Source organism: Xylocopa sonorina, chromosome 7, assembly GCF_050948175.1.
Source record: "Xylocopa sonorina isolate GNS202 chromosome 7, iyXylSono1_principal, whole genome shotgun sequence".
NCBI classification, from domain to species: domain Eukaryota; kingdom Metazoa; phylum Arthropoda; class Insecta; order Hymenoptera; family Apidae; genus Xylocopa; species Xylocopa sonorina.
In genome coordinates this window covers 7,073,688-7,092,587 of record NC_135199.1, presented here as the reverse complement: position 1 = coordinate 7,092,587, position 18,900 = coordinate 7,073,688, and the positions used below count along the sequence as shown (strand labels likewise).

Sequence of the window (18,900 nt, the reverse complement as noted above, 5' to 3'; positions counted from 1 at the left end):
ATATGCGTTCGGATAATGGCATGCAAATGATCTCGAGGAGTGAGGGGAAAAAAAAAATCGCGACTATCTAAATTCACGAGGCAACAAGGAGCGACGATGAGGCGCGAAACGGCATCCGCCCCCGGGGGCGGAATTCGGCGGTCTCTCGTCGGCGAAGTTTCCCTTTCGATTCGTCGCGAGAATGGGCCGCGAGAAAAAGTATCGCTGTCGGCTGGGATAGGGCTTGGAATGAATGCAAACCCGTTCTAACAAGCTGGCCCGTCCCTACCTTTGTGCCCGCAGACATTCATATTCATCGTGCCGCGATACAAAAGTTATTCGACTGCCGCGGGAAGTTCCGCGTACGTAGTTAGCGAAGAACAAGTAGCATTCGCATAAGAAAGAACCAAGGAGCGAAGGTAGACGACGGTGGCGGTGGTCGTAAGATAAGCGACGCCCCGGCAACTTTAATGTCGTCGCCATCCGGTTGTCTTAAATGAGGGAGGAGAAAGAGATCGCTCACTCCCTCGTCCTCTCTTCGTCCCTACTTTCGAGACAATTAGAACCACGCTTCGCGATCGCGTTACCAAAGTTTTCGTGATGCGAGAACTTCTCTGCACACGCGTTTGCTGATCAGCCGTCGTTGGACTTAACCGTCTGCACTCTTGCGTTTCGTACGTCACGATCAAGCCCTTTTTTTCCTTTCCGCCACGACACAAGTTCAAACAATCGCGAGTCGACAAGATATCGGGAATATGAACGCGGAAAGAGACAGGAGGATCGTTTCATTCACCGATCTGGCGGGTAATTCCTTTCGAACCGGGAGGCGGGATGTAATTCGTTACAGCGTGACGAGCACCGAAACACCCTCGTTTCACGATCCCATTCGATATAAATTGTAAACAGCGCCGATGAAATTAACGTCGTTCGGTTTCATCTGGCCACCGTACTCCTCGTCCCTCGTCTCTGCCTCCGGTGATTCCAATTTATTATTTCGTCCCCGGCTATTCCCGGCGACGCTGGCCCCTTTTCTGCTCGGTTCCATTACGCGATTCGTTGACACGCGCCTCGGCTCGATTGAATAGCGAGAGGAGAGATATCGGGCGAGCAATTTATCGGAAGAATCAGATACAATGTATCTCGCGAGTGGCGTAGACCGTTCGAAATCCCGGCAGACACAAGAACAGAACCAGGGTAGAAGCGCTTCCCCTACAAACGCCCCGGATCCTCCCTCGAATCGTGCTCTGGCGAACATTGAAAAGACAGCGGAGCGTAAGCTGACTGATAACTCCGACGTAACCACGTGTATATTTGTACAACGTCTGTGGCGTCAATTGCGACCCGTTCGCGACTCCATTTACGTTCTGCTTTCCCTTAATGTCCGCGGGAGCGGATCCTCGATGGAGTCCCCGCGACGCTCGAACACGGACAGCTCGAGTATTTCTCGCTCTTCATTATTTACGGGGAATGATCGATCTGTTTGCCGTCGAGACGGAATAGGGGCGGACGTAAATCCGCTGGAAAACCACCCGCTCCTTTTCTATCTCTACGTGCAGCGTGTGTAAACTATAAGCAAAATCCCGGCAGCCAGTGGAATTAGCATTGTCCGATCCCAGCGATACCGTCCGCCCATAATCTATGACCCGGCGACGCTAATGAACGAATAGTTTTTGCCGGATGTGACCCGGTTAAGATTTATGCCGTCATAAATTCGGCGCACAATGCACCGCGGCTTGCATCCGATAAAAATCCACTCGTACACGGGCGAACGTTAAACGCGTTCGAACATTCATCTCACGCGCAACTGAACCGCCCACACAACTCTCTCTCTCTCTCTTCCTCTCTTCCTCTCTTTATACCTGTCCGTCCACTTCTGTCGCGCACTTTCGAGCGACCCGCGTGCACGCCGACGGCGTGGGCGGACGCGCGTTCGCGGAACGGAAGCGTGACCGAATCGACCGCGAAGGTATCACGGGTCGAGCAACGAAACTTGGAGAACGACCGGCTGCGAGAGGCGAACGTGAACGAGTAATGGGCCCCTACGCGCTAACAGATTGCGAGCGGGCATCGACGAGGTAACGGGCCGAGGAGAATTAGCGGCACGCTTGCGAAAGTGGAAGTCTCAGATTTCTCGCGCTGCGAATCTTTTATGTACTTCGACGTTGAAGGGAATTGGAAGATTTTCCATGTAAAGGCAAGCAGAGTCGAACTTCTCCTTCGAACACGTGCGAATATTAAATTTATGTAATTTATGCAATTAAATTCGCGCGAACGAGGGGTCTTTGACATGTGACGCGAAAGTTACAGCGGCCAAGGGAAACGGTCAAAGGGACAGGAGGATTAATTTCAATTGAAGTTCGCGCTTTATTGATATAGCTATCGTCTGGCGCGAAGATTCGCAGGAACATTCGTCTCGAGGGTATTAATAAGTTTCATCCCGACGAACAGCCGTCTCCCGGCGCGCAATTTCCTCGAGAACTTTCCGCGGCGTACCCCGGTTCAATTACAATTAAATTTTGATAGCCACGGTTACGATGAATGCGGCTAATAAGTTCAAAGACATTATCGAAGTTCGATGGGAGTCGTGCCGGGACACCAGAGGGGTGGTAGCGGGTCCGACGTCGGAATCGGAATCGCCTCGATTCATTTCGTTCGACACGCTTGGCCCGCGGAAGAGTAAACTCGGTTACGAGGGCATTTCGAGAAACCAGCTTGCGCGCGGGGGCTCGCACAGTTTAATATAATGTCGGCGATACTACTTCCCGGGGCCTAATTAAAACTCTTTAATCGTCTTTCGCCGTCCTCGAGAACTTTCATCACCGTCCCGACGAACGCTAAGCCCGTTCCATCGTTTCACGTGTTACGAGGCGATATAACAGGAGCACGTCGAATCGTGCCAACTGTGCATAATTGGATGAAAAATACACAGCAGAAACACGATCGTCGAGAATAACTTCCACGCGAGAACCCTCGGCAATCGCGCCTCGAATATGGACGCGGAACACCCTCGAACACGCGAGACAACCTCTTTCGCCAGTGTGTACGCCACGAAATATATCAGCGTACGCTTTTGGTCCGCGCCGGTTCGTTTTCACCGGCACGGCCGTTAATTTCGTTGGTAACACCCAAAATCCAGCGAACACCTATCCATTACATTATTACCACCTACGTGGGCCTCTCTATCATTATGCATACATAAGACGCGTTCCATCGGCACCGTATCCACCCCCTCCGCGTGGTATAATCATATTGTGGCAGATTCGTGCCGTGCAATGGTTCGTATTACACCATAATTTTCGGCCCACGCGGATCCGCGACTCTGTTTCGCGCATCATCCGGTCCCGTCGAACGACCCTGGTCCCGCGAACGTTACTCGCCGCTCGAGGATAGACGCGAGGAGGACGCGAACGAATGGATGTGGATGGGCACATACCTGCTGGTTCAATATGTCCCAGGTTTGAAGGGGTGGCTCAGCTTCTTGGTTACGCGAGCTGGGCCTCGGCTGGGCGTCCTTTTGCACCAAATAGAGCGGCCTGGACCCTCTAATGGCGTCGCGATCCGGCAGAACTCCTGCAGCGGATACCGGCTCCTCCACGTGATACTGCCACACCACTTGCATCGTGTCGTTCTGGAACACAAAGGGGAAACGTTTCTGAGGTTCGAGTCGAGTTTGGCGCACGGGGTCTCGTAGGTCTCGCCGCGACCTGGCCTTCATTTTTGTTATCGAAAAATATCGATAAGGACGGCTTACGGGGGCACAAAGGCTCGCCTTTTATACCCGGCTTGCTATAAAACTCGAAGCCTTCGAGTTACCAGCGAAACGAGGGGAGCGAAGAAAGGAAAGAGAGAAAGAGAGCGAGTCGCAGGGATGGTTGGAAGGGGGACGAAGAGAAAGGGGTCGAAACTGTGCTCGTGCTTTCACGTTTAAATTCCGCAGGAATATCCTCAGAGTCTCTCTCTCTGGTCGAAGGACGGGGCGCTCGACCGAGAATTTTTAATTTAACCCTTTTTATTTCGCAATATCCCCCGCCGCCGGGCGAATCGCATATTGCAGTTTCGACGAGCACGCCTGGGCAAGAGGAAAAAGCGTTCCCGTGTACGTCGCGTTAACCCGTGTCCTATTATCGAAGACTCTGGCCCGCTTTCAGGCTAAGCTTCCGCCAACCCCCGACTCTGGCAGCCCCGCGCGTCGACCGTCCCGCCGCTAGACGCCGTTTCGCCCTTTATTTTTGGAGCCACGGCTAAAATGGAACGATGGCGTAAGTTGATTAGCCGACGCCAGTAACGGAGTAGCGAATAACACGATGGCATCGAGTGGATCGCGTTCGAAAGGTTACACGGCCACGCCTGCTGTAAGCAATATTTCCCTTTGACTCGTTCGCGTGGAATTTATCGCGATCCGATTATATCGACCGGTTAGAAATTAGATAGACGTCGCAATCCCTCAACGCGGTTTCTCTATCGACGAACGATCGAGGTAACTATGATAGTTACAGAGATGAAATTAATTAACGCCTCGAACGAAGTCGAGCCAACGCTCGTACGATATGCTACTTTGGCATTAGCATCCTGCGCGTAATCAACGTTTATTATACTTTAAGACAGTGCGATTATTCGTTGAATGTTACCAGTCATGCGGGCGACGCGGTAATCAACGTGCGTATTAATTTATAAATTCAATCGTTCCTGTCACGGAATAGTCGCACGCGATAGATCGAGCGAGTGTGTAGTCGTATGCGAGGCTTCGCAAACTGAGTTCCGTCGAACGTACGGTGCAAAAAGCGTTCATCGATAAATAAATTTCCGTAATCCTGCCGGTAAATTTCGCGATCCCGAATTAAGGACGGCCAACTGGATTCATTTACGACGGAGCTTCGTACAGAGGGACGAGCCGACGTTATCTTCGTGAAAACGTAGTATTTACCTGGCTTCTGGCGCCGGTCCAAGCGCAAAATAGTGTACGCTTGGTTTTATACGGCGGCCAGCGCGAAATTAGCATCCGGCCGCGTTCGTTTTGGCCCTTTCGATTAAATCGCGTATGAAATCTACGCGTCCACTCGTACCAACTTCTAACCGCGAGAAACGGCGAACTGAAGCGCGGTGAAACCGCGTTCTCAGCCTCCACGTCGTGATTATGATATAGGCGTGCGCCACTCGGCGGAGCAACGCTTCATACGATGTCTGAATGATTAGAGAATACCGTGTCCGAAATACGAGAGACTCGCGTACGATTTCGAGGATGAATAGGACCGCTGGAATTTGTGGGTCAATTGGATAGCCTCGACTATGATCGCGAGGTTAAGCAACTGCGAGGAAGACGAGATGATGACTCGCGCGTCACAAAAGCGTTACAAAAGTTCAAACGTAGAAAGCGTCTAGTACGTTCCAATGTACACGTTACCGACAGACTGATTGCAGATACGAATTACATCGCATCCGTTCGTATATTTATTCAGTCGGACCTAACACCGTTAGATTCCACAGGGATCCACCACCTGCTAAACGATCCGCCAAACCGTTCACACGAACCGTGGCGACCATCAAATTGATATACACCATCGCGATATCAATGCCAATGGAAGAAGAAACACATCGCGCGCCTATTGTCATAGAATAATCGCCTTTCGAAACGTCAATCGGATGATCCGACCGCTCGTTTAAAATACCATCCGCGAAAGCTACGCGGCGGTACATTATTTAACCCAGCCCCTTCTCTGTGCACGCGTTCAATGGATATCCGAGCGGTCGCGTCCGGTTTTGTTCGCGCGACGCGTTTCGAATTTTCCCACGTGGGACGAGGAGCGAGACGAGCGATCGTTCGGGCCTGTTTTCATCTACGAAAGGTTTCGCGGGGTGCCGATGCCTCGGGGATCAATTCCGCGCGACGTGTCCGCGCGACGCGTAATCCGTGCCCGCGTCCAGCGCGCACCCTACGCGAAAGAAGGGTGCGCGAGCCGGGAGGGTGGCCCTCGTAGCGCGTGCCGCACAATGCACTGGCAACGCTGGTGTGTCCCTATCCGCACCGGTAGCGGTCGACCTCGAAACACGTATATCGATCCGCGTTATGTGCCAAACGTGTCCCAAGCCCTCGACCACTCACAATTTCGGACAATCACACTTGATTGGCGCATTGGCCAGATGCAGTCTTGTTAATGTTTCATTCGACGGGGGGGTTGACCATTATCAGCTGCTCCTAAACTAATTACAGAGATACGATTTGTCTCGCACGGACCCTTCGCGTCGCGCTATAATCTGTTGTTCGGAAGCGTCTGGTCACCGGTTTGATTGCCTCTTTATTTAATTCGAGACACGGAACACAGACGATTTGTGTAGGAAACTGGAGTCTAATCGAGGGTAGCAAATGAGACTTGAAGTATCAACGCGCATTTGTTTTTCAGTATATGAACCAGCGCTCTGCATCGTTCAGTTATCTGTTCGAAGCGACAGATAAGGATGCTGAGCTGCATTTAACGGTAACGAGGAGACGTGTGCTGGCAGAGAGGTAAAGAACCGCCCCAACCCCAACGGTGGACGGTGATTCAGAGACGGACAGCGGAATTAGGTAGTCGTTGAATCGAGTAACGTCGAATTCGCAGGCCGCTCACGTGTCAGCCATTCACGTTCTTCGATAATCGTCACCCCTACGGGTGAGCGTCGTGACTTTACACGACTCCGTGCTTACGTTCATCCGAACTGAAGACAATCGAGCGCCGTTTACCTGAATTGTGCAGTGCCACCCAGACGACCCAGATCCCCGAAGGAGATCGAAAGATTCCATCGGAGCGAGGAGATGGAAGCTCGATAGGGGGAAATGGGCATCGCGTGAGTGGCCAGGATGAACTCACGCGATCCGACGCTATCAGCGAAGCTAGAAGAGTCTCCTTTGACGACGTGAAACGGAGCCACGGTTCTCGTTGAATCTCTATCGTCCTTTACGCGGGCCGCTCGAAGGTCGCTCGCGGGCCGATCATTAAGGAAATTAAACGTGTCGCGTGCTAAAGGACGATCGATGCGGCGGCGATCCGCTTCGAGTCTGCGATTCCTTGTTCTCCCACGGAAATTGTAGGTAAAAAATAGCGTGCACGGTAGTATAATTGCGGAAAAATTGAAAGCAATTCGAATTACGCACCGTCTTGAACGGTTCTACGAGATTGGCGCGAGGGTAGCGAAAGACAAACAGAGAGATAGGGGGTTGAGTGGAGTATAGAGACACTTGGCCGTCTCCGAATGAAGCCGGAGGTCCGTTATGGTCGAAATTCATTTCGTTCTGGGGCATTTCATTAAAACTCGAGATTGGATCGAAGCGTATAATACTCTTTCGAACGGGCACTGTCAATAGTTAGCGAGGAGAGCGAGCTCGAGCGCGGCGTTTCGCGGAGAACAGCCAGAGATTAGGGGAAGAAATGGAGAGCAATTCCCGTGGACAGGAGGCAAAGGAGAGGAAAGGCTACGTGGATCCCCGGTTAAGTGGAAATATCTTTCCTTTGCCGAGAAACGTTATTCTTCATTAAGAAACTTTGTTGTTCTTCGCTCTCGAAACGCCGGAAATCTCTCCCTCGCCCCTCCCACTGCCTCCGCGTTCCCCTCTCGCGACCTCTCGCCCTTACGTTATCCCCCCAGTCGTGCGCGTCCGTCTTGCGAGGGACTCGTAACTCGCGATTATCCTTTCCAATAGTCGTTGAATCCGAGAGATGAGATCCCATTCGAGAAGTTAAAGACGTCGCTTACGACGCGAGGAAATGGCCCCGTCGTCGTGGACCGTATCATAAAAGAGTTAGCCGAGGCTCGCCCCGAATTCACCCCGAATTCACCCGCAGTCGACGAACTGAGGATGCCGTGCAGAGAATGAGGGGAGGACGAGACATTGAAAATGACGTGGTCGACGCACACCACCAGTCTCGTTCGATCGTACCTCCCGATGGCCGCGGCTCTGTAAAACTTTCGATTTAATTGCTTAACGGTGTTACGTAGGAGGCAAAAAGTTCCAATATCTCGGTAACAATGAGCCAGAAGTCACAAAGGGGTACGGCAGCACCGCGAGGGCAATACGAGAGAAAAGAGATTAGTCAGGAGTCCGAATACCGTAATGGATCGCGAGAACGAGCCTTTTGTCAAAGCGATTCGCCCCGTTCCGCGTAAGTTCGTTTGTTTCCCTTTCTTCGCTCCTCCCTTTCCATTTTCCACCTCCGTCGAACCACGTCTCTCTCTCTCTCTCTCTCTCTCTCCTCCTCGAACTAGAAACCCCAGGCGATTAACCGTTCGCCAGTGAGCTCGAATTGCGAGGAGGCGTGCTTCAATTCGGCTCCGGGAGAAAGATGTCGGTCGGTTGTCCGAGGGACCTCGCTGTCGCGAGAAAAAAGTTGTCCTCGACGCTTGTCTTTGGCTGGACCCTCCTTAAGACGATTGGTGGCACGGGAAAATCGAGGGACAGACTACGAAACGAACAGCCTCGTTTTTCACTCGCCGCGTTTCCCTCGTCCCGCCCCTTTCGGGAAACTGCCTCGACCCGGTATATACCCGAATCCATCGTTTCAAGCGGCGAAGTATATCCCTGGTGCTGCTCATAGAATATGGATCGATATGCAGATTAAACGCGTATCGTTACCCGGACGAGAACGAAGGGGACAGGTTTCGTTGCGACTCGTTTCACGGATCACAGGGCCAGCGGTCGTAACCCGTGTACCACGGTGGCCTGGTCATCGCCACGAGGCAAAACTTCGCCGGACCCAATAAAAGTATCCGTTGGCCTGAAAGCTCCGGTGGAACTCGCGCGAAATGAAAGAACAGCGGGTGGGGCGCTCGAGGAGAAAGTTCTGGGAACGTCCGGCCACTTTACGGTCTCTCGCGGAGTTTCACGGAAGAAAAGTGAGCCGGACGCCCAGAGGATGGACAAACCGATAGAAAAAGCAGCGAGGGGTAGAGCGTGGCGCGGCTTCTTTTCCAGGCGTCGTTAATTGCTTCGAGTGCAAAAACCGAGAACAGGAGAAGAAAAAGGCGGCGAGGGGGAGAGGGCCAGGAGGTAACGAACGCGGCTGGTTATCGACGAGTCCGAACTGTCTTTCACCCTCGCCTCCCGACCCGCGGGTGGGTTTTCTTGCGCATCGCCACCCTCTTAGCGGCTCGACTGCCGCTCGACGTGCCCCTCCAACCCTCTCCTTCCCTCCCCCACTCCTTCGTGCCAAACGTGTTTGCAACTCCGATAGGGAAAACTAATATTGAACATTCCAAAGTGAAATGCAAAGGGTGCGACCGGGACGGGGGTTGCGCGGGACGAGGATGAAGAATAGAGGCGGTTCGAGCCGAACTTGAAAGTTTTAAAAAGCAATTAAGGGCTTCAAACTTCCGACGCTTACTTCTCCCGCTACAAACCCATTCTTCTTTTTCAACCCTTATCCCTCTCGCGGCCAGTTCCCACCGGACCGTCGTCATTTTCGCCCGTAGTCCACGTCTTGCCCGCGTTCTCGCCCCCGCGTCGGCGTCGCTCGGAAGTTCGCCGGCCCGTTACGCCCGCCGCAGCGCGGGAAAACGGATTCTTCCGTTATTTACAGGTATTTTCGGTCGACGGGGAACCGCGTTAGCATTGGCCGCAGCACAGCGTCCCCCTCTAAACCGCGGCAAAGTTCCAGGAAGACAGGAAAGTATACGCCAGCCATCGAGCGATCCGGGGAAACAACGTTAATTACTGTTAGCTCCCTATTTAACGGGCTCCCCTGTCCGCAGTCTGAGCCAAATGACCCAGTTCAGACTTCATTTTAACCTCCCGCTTAGTACCCAGGTGAATTTTTTATCGTCGACTAACTTTCGCGCGAACTCGCCTGCCGGACGATTTTACTACGGAAACATGAATATTCGAGGTGCTCGATGATAAATTCAGGAATCGTCGTGAGCGTAGCTCGCAGAGGAAACTCTCGTCATGAGCGTGTCATCGCGATTCTTACTGCAAGCTCTGTATGCTTCTCGCGCAGGAACAATGTGTCTTCGTCCGAGACATCGATCGAGTTCCAGAGATTTATCTTGAAAAGTAACCCCTTAGCCTCGAGCGGGAAACTTGGCGGCTGAATCGCGAAGCGGTAGCCACTCGCGTAAGAGTTTGCCCCGGGAATCGAATCAGTTTTCAATCGATGGACACCCTGGCTGGCGGCGGTACGTAATGTGCGTGAATCTCGTAAGAGCGGACGGTGGTGCGCGCAGATCGCGAGAGCGAAACGCTTCGACTGGAACGCGATATGCATATCGTCCGCGGAGCCAGTCATTCGTAACGGCCCCATTGAAACCCCATTGAAACTGTCGCAGCCACGGTTACAACCTGGCATGCTCTACATCGATTAGATTCGAATTCGTAGCGGAACACTACGTATCCGACACCTGCAGCTCGAACACCCCCGCTGACAGAGATAATCGAATTTCCCTGTAAATTTTCACGCCGTAGCCCTCGAGCGGGCTGCAGTTATTACGCGCGCGCGAACTTTCCCTTTGGCGATCATAAATAAAGAGATTCCGAAGCGAAGACCAGCTGGATACTCCTACGGATCCCAGAATTGATCGACGTCAGTTTCAATCGTAAATCTTGTCCCTTTTCGACCGTTTGCGCGCTCTTGGCCCGTTCTCCATTAATACTCGCGCTCGCCTGCGTCGTGTACATCCAACGATGAACACGAAATACTCGTTGAGAAAATATTATGCAAATCGAGGGGACGTTTCGTCGCGATGCATGTAAATGATCGCGATCCATAATATCAACGTGGAACGAAGTGAACCGTCGCACCTCGCGCCAGGTTACGAGACGGTCCCGGTGTTTTTTCTCGGTTCTGGTCGAGCCTCGTGCCACGACCGCCTCTGCCACTGCCTTCGCCCAAAGTGTGCGAAATCCTTCGCAACGGCGGCAGATAATTTTAGGATCGCGTGATTAAAGTTTCCGTGAATAATGAGCTCGAAGCGTGTGCCGTGCAAAGACACACAAGCGGCTCCCGGTACCTGCATTATTTTCGCCGTCCGCGGCGATATTGGCGGAACAAATTGAATTTTAAATGATGTCCGGCCTGTGGACGATAAAATTTGATAAACCCGCCGGGGTCGATCGGGTGCATTGTAAATATCTCGCGTTGTAATACAGCCGCGAGCGATGCGAGCGTCACTCGCGATCACGCGCCCGAAATTCCGATGAATCTTCGATGCGCGTCAGATTAGCCGCCCAGACGGTTCCACGCGAAACTACTGCCGACGAGAAGAGCAAGACAGGACGGGGAAGAGACAGCGGAATCGGTGATTACGCGTCCTCTACGTTCGATCCGCAATCTTGGAAACGGAGGAACGATTTTCGAACGAGGGCGTCGTGGAGCACCGTATCGCAGTGCGATCCGACATTATTCATGAGGAGGCATTGATTGGTCGAGCTTGGTTGCCCTCGGGCCACCGATCGAAAAGAGACAGTTGGGCTAACAAGATTCCGTGGGCTGAAGCTCTCTTCATCAGCTCGACGCTCGGTTGCCGGAGGACCCACAGGCGAACATCGACGAATACGAGGCCGCTGAGACACCTGAGCACGCTTCCCAGTGTGTACACGGTCATTAACGAGTAAACTTGACGGAAAGTTTCGGTAAATTCCAGCAAGAACCACGCGAAACAGACCGAGACACGATGTGCTTGCGTGTCACCGCTCTGAGATCGATGGGAGACCGGTAGCCCGGCCCGATCGAGCGATCCACTAACCTTCCGTACGCGTGATACATCGAGTCCTGTTATTCGAGCGAACAGCTGAAACGAAGATTCAATTTATCGTGCTATCCAGCCGGTATTTGATGGGGTCGATAAGAGAGCGATTCCCTTTGACGAATGTCTACGAGGTCGTGGTTACTGTGCACGTAAAGAACAGGGGGAATACCGATAATTGGTACCCTCGCGGAAAGAAGACTCGCCGATTACGATCAATCTTCGTATCGATTCGCTGGTGTACAGTGGATTAAAGAGTCCGGGGCTGGTCTGGTTAAAAGGAAACGGTGGCGATCGATGAAATAGAAACGAGTCAAAGGCAGCAATCTCGTTCGACGTTTATATCGAGGCCAAGAATCGTGTCAAGCGGCTTTGCTTAGGCGCTGAATAGAGGACGAGGGAATCGGACGTTCCCGGGAAAGTACACGGAATTACTGTTCGCTGAGCCTTAGTTAGGCTGGCGGAGGAGTCCAACGAGACAAAGGGACTACGGAGCAGAGTACATCTGGTCAGATTGGAAATTTGTAAACTGTAAAATTCACGATAACTCTGCTTTACGCTGGCCATTGTGAATTATTCGCGCGGTTGGCCTTACATTCCTTCCTCGTAATTGTTCTTTCCATCGATTCCGAGTCACGTTTACGTACAAACGGTAAGATAAAAGCGTGGTTACCGAATGATGTCAGGTATCATTAACATTGGTTAGAGTCGCATACTTCGTAAACGGTGTGTATAGAGAGTGGAATAATTTTTGATCGATCGGTCCGTTTAAGCTTCGAAATTACGCTGAAAGGGCAGTAGACTCTTTGACTATGCTAATCTCTTTAATTGACGTTTGACGAGGGAGAAGAGGTTGGAGGGGATGTTTGGATTCGCCTTGTCCAATGGTCGGAATACGCGGCGAACGAGTACGAGATATCCCAACTTTTGACGGTGGCTGTCGTGTCGACGAGTCGAGGGATCCCCAAGGAGTCAGGACGTAGGTGGGGCTGGCAGACGCTGAAGTTTACCCACCGCGTCTCACCAGGAGACTGTATTACTCGCTCCAACGTGCACGTGGGTCAATATTAATCATTGTCATTAGCGCGAGCTGCGCGACAGTTTCGGGACAATGGATGTTCTGGAACCATAAAATTTCGTGCTCCCTCGTGATACGCGGCTCGCGTTCCGCAGAGATGTACCCGGTGCTTTGCTCGTGCCGCGTCGTCGAAAGTTTAGTAATTGGAAAAGAGCATGCCCCTTTATGGAACATCTGTACAGGGTGGGGTGGCCAACTATAAGTCACCCTCTGGAAGGGCTCAAAGGCGATAAGGCGATAAACGAATGGCCCTTAAATGAAACCGTGAACGTCGCTCAAAGGATAAACGAAAATTGAGTTAAGAGAGCCAAAAACCGAGTATCCGCGATAGCTTTTTAATGGACACGACACAAAAATAACGCTGGAACGAAATGGAATCCTCCATTACGGACCCCCGAGGTTCACGCGGGGGGGTTATCTAAGCCCCCCCACTGTTATCTTAATGGTACTTATTGTCTTGAGGTATAGTACACCTTCCTTCCTCGCTTCGCTCCCTCTTCGTTCGTTCCGCTTCACCCTTGCCAACCCTACGCCCTCTCCGCTTCTATATACACCAAGCTCGCAGGGCAACGAAGGTGGTAGGTAGAGGAACGCTGCTGATGCCAGTCGTTATCGCCCGTAAAACCCACCCTCTTTCCACTGCCTCTGTCTCTCTCTTCCCCTCGACTTCGTTCATCTCTTTCACCCTTTCTGCCTATCGTGCCACATTTACCCGGTTCCAATCCACCCTCTGTCCTTTCCTTCGAAGCTTCGTGTAGGCGCATGCGTGCTTCCTATCTTACCAGGCTGATTTCCAGCGGAAGAAAACGGTGAAACGAGAGCAGGAAAACGGCGATGAAAACAGATCGACGGATAGAGGAAGCGGGAAGGAGGCACCCCCGCGTTCTAAATCGCCGCTGCTCGCGCCTTATCCCGATCAGTAATTAGTCCGATCGTTTGCCAAAGAACGAAAGGCAAGGACCGTTGATTGCGATTAACGGCGTCGGTGATTGGGTGAAACCGATTCAATTGCCCCTGGGCAACCCTTCTACGAACGAGCGTTCGTACCATCCCGTTTTTTCGCTGCTCCTCTCGCTCGCTTTTCTCGTTTCCGCTCGTTCTGCTCGTGTTTTCGTCGATCATCCTCCACGATGTACAAGATAATAAACTGCGGACATGTCCATCGAACGATTCCGCTTGCGTGTAACCAGCCGCGGTTTACCGTACAGGCTGGCTAGTCGTCGTTAACGTTCGATCCTGGCGAACGATGAAACACCGTCGCTATCACTTCAACCCCTTCCCCATCGCCTCTCTTCTCGATTCCTCTTCTTGTTTTTTTTTTCTTTTTTTTGTTCCTCGTCACGGTCCCCCATTGTTCGTACAAAGGAAGCGAAAACGTCGAGCACTCCTCGAGCCACGATGAACGCTGGTTACGAAACGCAGCGTGGCTGGTACAATGCACGCAACGCGGCGCGTTTATCGAGCCGCGCGCTGTACCGTGCCGGGTCCATTCACCGACGTGCATTGTTCTGTTTTGTCACGATTAAAGTACAATGTAGAGGAAAGTGTCGGCCGGTCAAGGCCATTCCTCGTCTGTTGCCTTTTCCACACCCGCGAACAACCAACCCCCCTGCTGCGTGCACGCGCGAGCCGATATCGCGACGCGTTCGAATCGTTTGCCGTTTCTGCGTCCACGGCTCGACGATTTCCTCAGCCCCCGTTCTCCACTCTCGATTTCCGTTCGAGGAGCGCAGCCTCGACGGAAGAGAGGCAGAGGCTGATTTAATCATCCGCCCGTTGGAGAGAGGACGGTGAATCGCGAGAGATAAAAGCGAACGGAAAATGCGATGCGCGGAAGAGGCACGTTCTGTTTGGGTAACGCGATGGAAGAACGCGGGATTTCGAGCGGGTATGTATATACGTATACCAGGCGTGCAACGAAATCAGGAGAGCTTGGGAGAGGCGGGCGCCAAGATTGGATGGAAGCAACACGATTCGATCTATGAAAATTCTTATCGACCCTTTCTCCTCTCCCCTCGCGACCCGCGCCGTCTATCCTGCCGATTTTCGTTTATTCTTCATCTTTCTCCCGGCATTCTTCTCCGCGGCGCTTTGAACGCTTTCCCACCGGCCCGGATAAACAAACTTCGAACCCCTGGCGCATCGAGGGATCACGGATTGCAGCGACCGGTGAAACGATTCTCGAAAAACGGGAAACGGATACGAGCCGTGGATATGTAACAGCGCGGAAGAGGATCGAAGGCTGACAGGCTGGATGGACGGGTTCGTTCCGATAGTGCAACGAGAGAGGGTAGGGGAGAAAAGAGGGCGAGAGACGAAGCGAGAGAGAGGGAGAGAGAGGGATGCGAGCCGGAATTACGCGAGTACACAGAGGGAGAAAAGACAGAAACTTGAAAACGAATACCTTATGGGCTTTGAATCGAACCAACAGCCACGATTGATCCGAAAGTTCCACATCGAGTCATTCATGCGTGTCGGGCGAACCATCCAATCAGTGGGAGCAAAAGATCACCGGAGGCCGCCATTTACCCGGGTAAGCTCGTGGGTGTGCAACAAGGCGGGAAAACGGTGAAAGACGGACCACCGGAGGGCAGGGTTGCGCGGAGAATCGAGAACAGCGGTGGATATGGCCGAGGAGGAAGCAGTCGAAACGGCCGGTGGTTTCATCGGAACCGGTGCGCGCTACGCGGTGGTAGGAGCCGATGGATGTGTTGGACGAGGTCGAAGAAAGGCGAGAAGGAGCCCAGGAATCGATGGCGCGTTCGTAGCCGGGCAAAGGATAGAAGTGACGCATGATCGAACCTCCTGTCGGTGGGCGCATTTGCAGAAAGCAGGCGAACACACACGGAGGGGGAGGCAGGCCCAATGGCAAAAAGGGTCGGCACGGTTAGACCGTGAGCCTAAAGGAGGAACGAGGAGTCTGCCTGCTGGAAATACGCGGAACGATAGAAAGAAGGGGCGGCCTCTGGCTGGTGGATAACAGGCAGGAGTCGAATAGCGCGAAATAGCGCTGGGATTTTGCGGGAATGCCGGGATTTAGTGTACGGCGGGACGAAATTGAAGATCGAGTGGCGAATACCGGAAGAGTGGCTGCCACTCTGCCGCGCAAACGGGTGTATTCACCGACGCCGTCCCCCCACTGCTGTCTGCGAAGGGAGAACGGAAATGACGGTGGCCTCGCAGCAGCCGCGTGTGTCGTCGTCGTCGTCGACTGGTAGCGCTGCGGAGGACCGCCGTATCGGAGCTACGAATAAGCCGCGTAATAGGAATGGAATATGTTTTTGCCTCGATCGCTGCGTATCCGCGATACCGGCGCGATTCAACCCCCGCTTCGTGGCTCGCGCAGTCTGCATTTTCGAACCTGATTGAATTCACGGCCGCGGCGACAAATCGGGATATTGCCGTCTCGACACGCACCCCCCGTGCGACTCCTGCTGCGAACTCTTACGCGGTCGATCGGGCGCGGCGGTGACTTCGCATTGATTTAGAGGCACGTCGATTCCCCAATGGAACACCAGACAGCCCTCTAGATTTGTTCGCCACGGATTCCAGTGAAATATTGGAGACAACTTCGCGGTGACGTTCCTTTGCGAGCGGGGATTTCGCGTTCTTCAGCGAACGTCACTTCGCCTCTGTCGAGTTTGCCAGTCCCCGCGTTCATTGCCGCGGAATAACTCGATCGATTAAAAGTTGATCAGTCGATCGAGCGAAATGATTGCGATTCGAATCTTGCCTTCTTTTTATGCCCATATATTTGCTACGCGACGGAGAGCCGTAACGCGATATTCTGGCTACATTTACAAAGATAGCCCCGGCACTTGTTTCCTAAAATGTGAATTCCTGTTACGAACGAACAAGTGCTTTGTCAAAAAGGGATTACCAAAGATAACATTTAGAGGCAAATGAGATCCGAGCGTACGTAATTAATTCCAAATTTCTAGCCGGCGAGCTTGGCATACGAAATGAACGCTCCCGTGCGCTCTTAGGATGATTTTTTCCGGCTGCGATCCAACGTGACCCAAATACAGCATTATATTCTATACGGATCTGCGCGTGCGCGCCTTGGCATTACAATTTCAAAGTTGTCGCGTTCTCCGCGCGCACAAATCGACACTGTAAAAAAGCTGATGAGAGACTCGAGCTGGTGGATAACTCTAAATGAAGCCGCGCTGATGAAAGTGGGGCCTCGTAAATGAAACATATGAACCAAACACCGCGATATTTCCGTTGTCGATGCTCGCGCACCGTGCACGCTCCGTCGCTATCCGCGGCCGCTTTTATACGACTATCACCCGGGCACGCGATATTATTTTCCGTTTCGCGACGGAATCGACAAAAGCCACTCGCTGGTTTCCTGCAGGCGCTCGCGACAAGTTGGACAGCGCCTCGAGTAACTGAACGATAACGCTCAGCCAGCGGCGTTTATCTGCGAGAGCGAGCGCGCTTCGAACGACGGGCGTTGGTCGTCGTGGAAAAACACGCGCGACGCACGAGGAGGATTCGCGCGCGTCGAACTCGATTTGCATAGTTTAGGATCGTGAAATTGCGCGCCCTTACGCGCCCACGCGCGGATACACGATCCATTCGTATATCGCTGCGCGGAATTTCGCAACTCGTAACATTATTAACGCCTACCCGATAATAAAACCAACCCCGCGGCCTAGCAGTTTCGTGCATCGCTGCCTTCCAGCGCATTTACATGCACGGTAAATCGACGCACGGCTATGTGCCAGGGAAATTTGAAATCAACGATACAGCAGGGATAACTGCGAGTAACCTATGTATCGATAAAATATCGCGTGCATCTCTGAAAGTATCCGTAGCAGAGAGCGATTTTAGATCGTCGGATGATCCCTTCGACCCACAAATGTCACGGAGAAACGAGGGATGCGTCCTCCGATGGGCGTAGCCTTTTTCCAATCCACACACGAGTCGTCGGTTTTAGACGAACTCTCTTCACTTTTAAACACCGCCAGGTGTTCCAATGGAATATAGTCGGAACGTTTACGATATTATCAGCTGCGGTACGACGACAGAGACAGAGCGACAACGCCAGGACGAGCAGAGACGTTAATTAGCCCTGACGTTCATTGGTACCGCCGCGGAGACCGAATTCGCGAAATATCGCGAAACTTTCCGGCTGGAACACTTTGCATAAAACAACACTCGCTGGCAACGTTCGCCTGTCCTTGCTGGAGGGTTAACGGCCGGCCCCAGCGAGCGCGACGAATGATCCACTTACTTGATGAACTTCAATTGAAACTCTAATCGTTTCTGTTCCGCGGACCCGGCGCTTTCGCTCCCGCTACGAGCGTCCAACTCTGTTTTTATACCGACCAGCGGAACACGTAACAATTAAGTCGTCGAAAGTTTCGTAAAATGTAACGCGATAATTGACCCGACCCCAAATCGATCCGACTCTGTTCGTATCTGTACTCCGAGAGGTCGCTGAACCCAACCACTGAACAAAACCGCCTAAATTCGCAGTTTTTTTATCGAGTAACTAAATATATTAACATCACAACTCGATTCACTACGACGATACGAAGAAACGATCAGATCAGAGTAATCCTAATTGACTCGAGATCTCGCCTCTAATTGACGGTATGCAAGTTTCTACGATGAACGAGTCGCTGTTCGGTTCTGAAACGATGATTCTTTCCATTGAATTTGCACGGTAGCGAGCCACGTGCCGCCACAATGTCCCCACTCGAAGAACTGATAGCGACCGCTTTGTTAACCCCTGCATCAGCCGAGCCGTTGCGGCTCCATTGTCGCTTCTTGTCTCAGTGACGCGATGGGACGAGCGGAAAAGCCAAGCGCGTTCGAGGCACTTTGATAAACGCACCGGCGATGGGAAGCTTTTTAGAACGTTATCCGCGGGGAACACCTGTTACTGGGACGCGTTTTAGCGAGGGAAAGTAAAAAAAAGAAAGAAAAAAACAGAGAGCGGACCGTGGAAGAAACGCAGTCCGCGCGAAGGGCGGACGGTAGGGGATGATGGAATTCGTGTCGAGCGTGCACGTCGCCGACCACCAGCTTACGGGATTGCACAGTCTTAACTTATATTAATCCAAAGGACCCAGGGTCGCGGTAGGGGCGGATGGTGGCGTCTCGATAAGCGCGTAATTCAC

At 52.5% G+C, this 18,900-nt stretch overlaps 1 protein-coding gene across 4 annotated transcripts in view; it reads right to left on the bottom strand.

Moving 5' to 3' along the window:
- The window catches only part of Olf413 (DBH like monooxygenase olf413), a 225,155-nt gene that overhangs the window by 74,190 nt on the left and 132,065 nt on the right, over positions 1–18,900 (bottom strand). For all 4 annotated transcript variants that reach the window (XR_013102048.1, XR_013102049.1, XM_076898416.1 and 1 more), the window contains exon 4: positions 3,413–3,607. Coding sequence is in view for 2 of the 4 variants with exons in the window: in XM_076898416.1 (XP_076754531.1) it covers positions 3,413–3,607 (195 nt within the window). In the remaining 2 variants the exon portion in view is untranslated. The remainder of the gene's footprint in view (positions 1–3,412; positions 3,608–18,900) is intronic.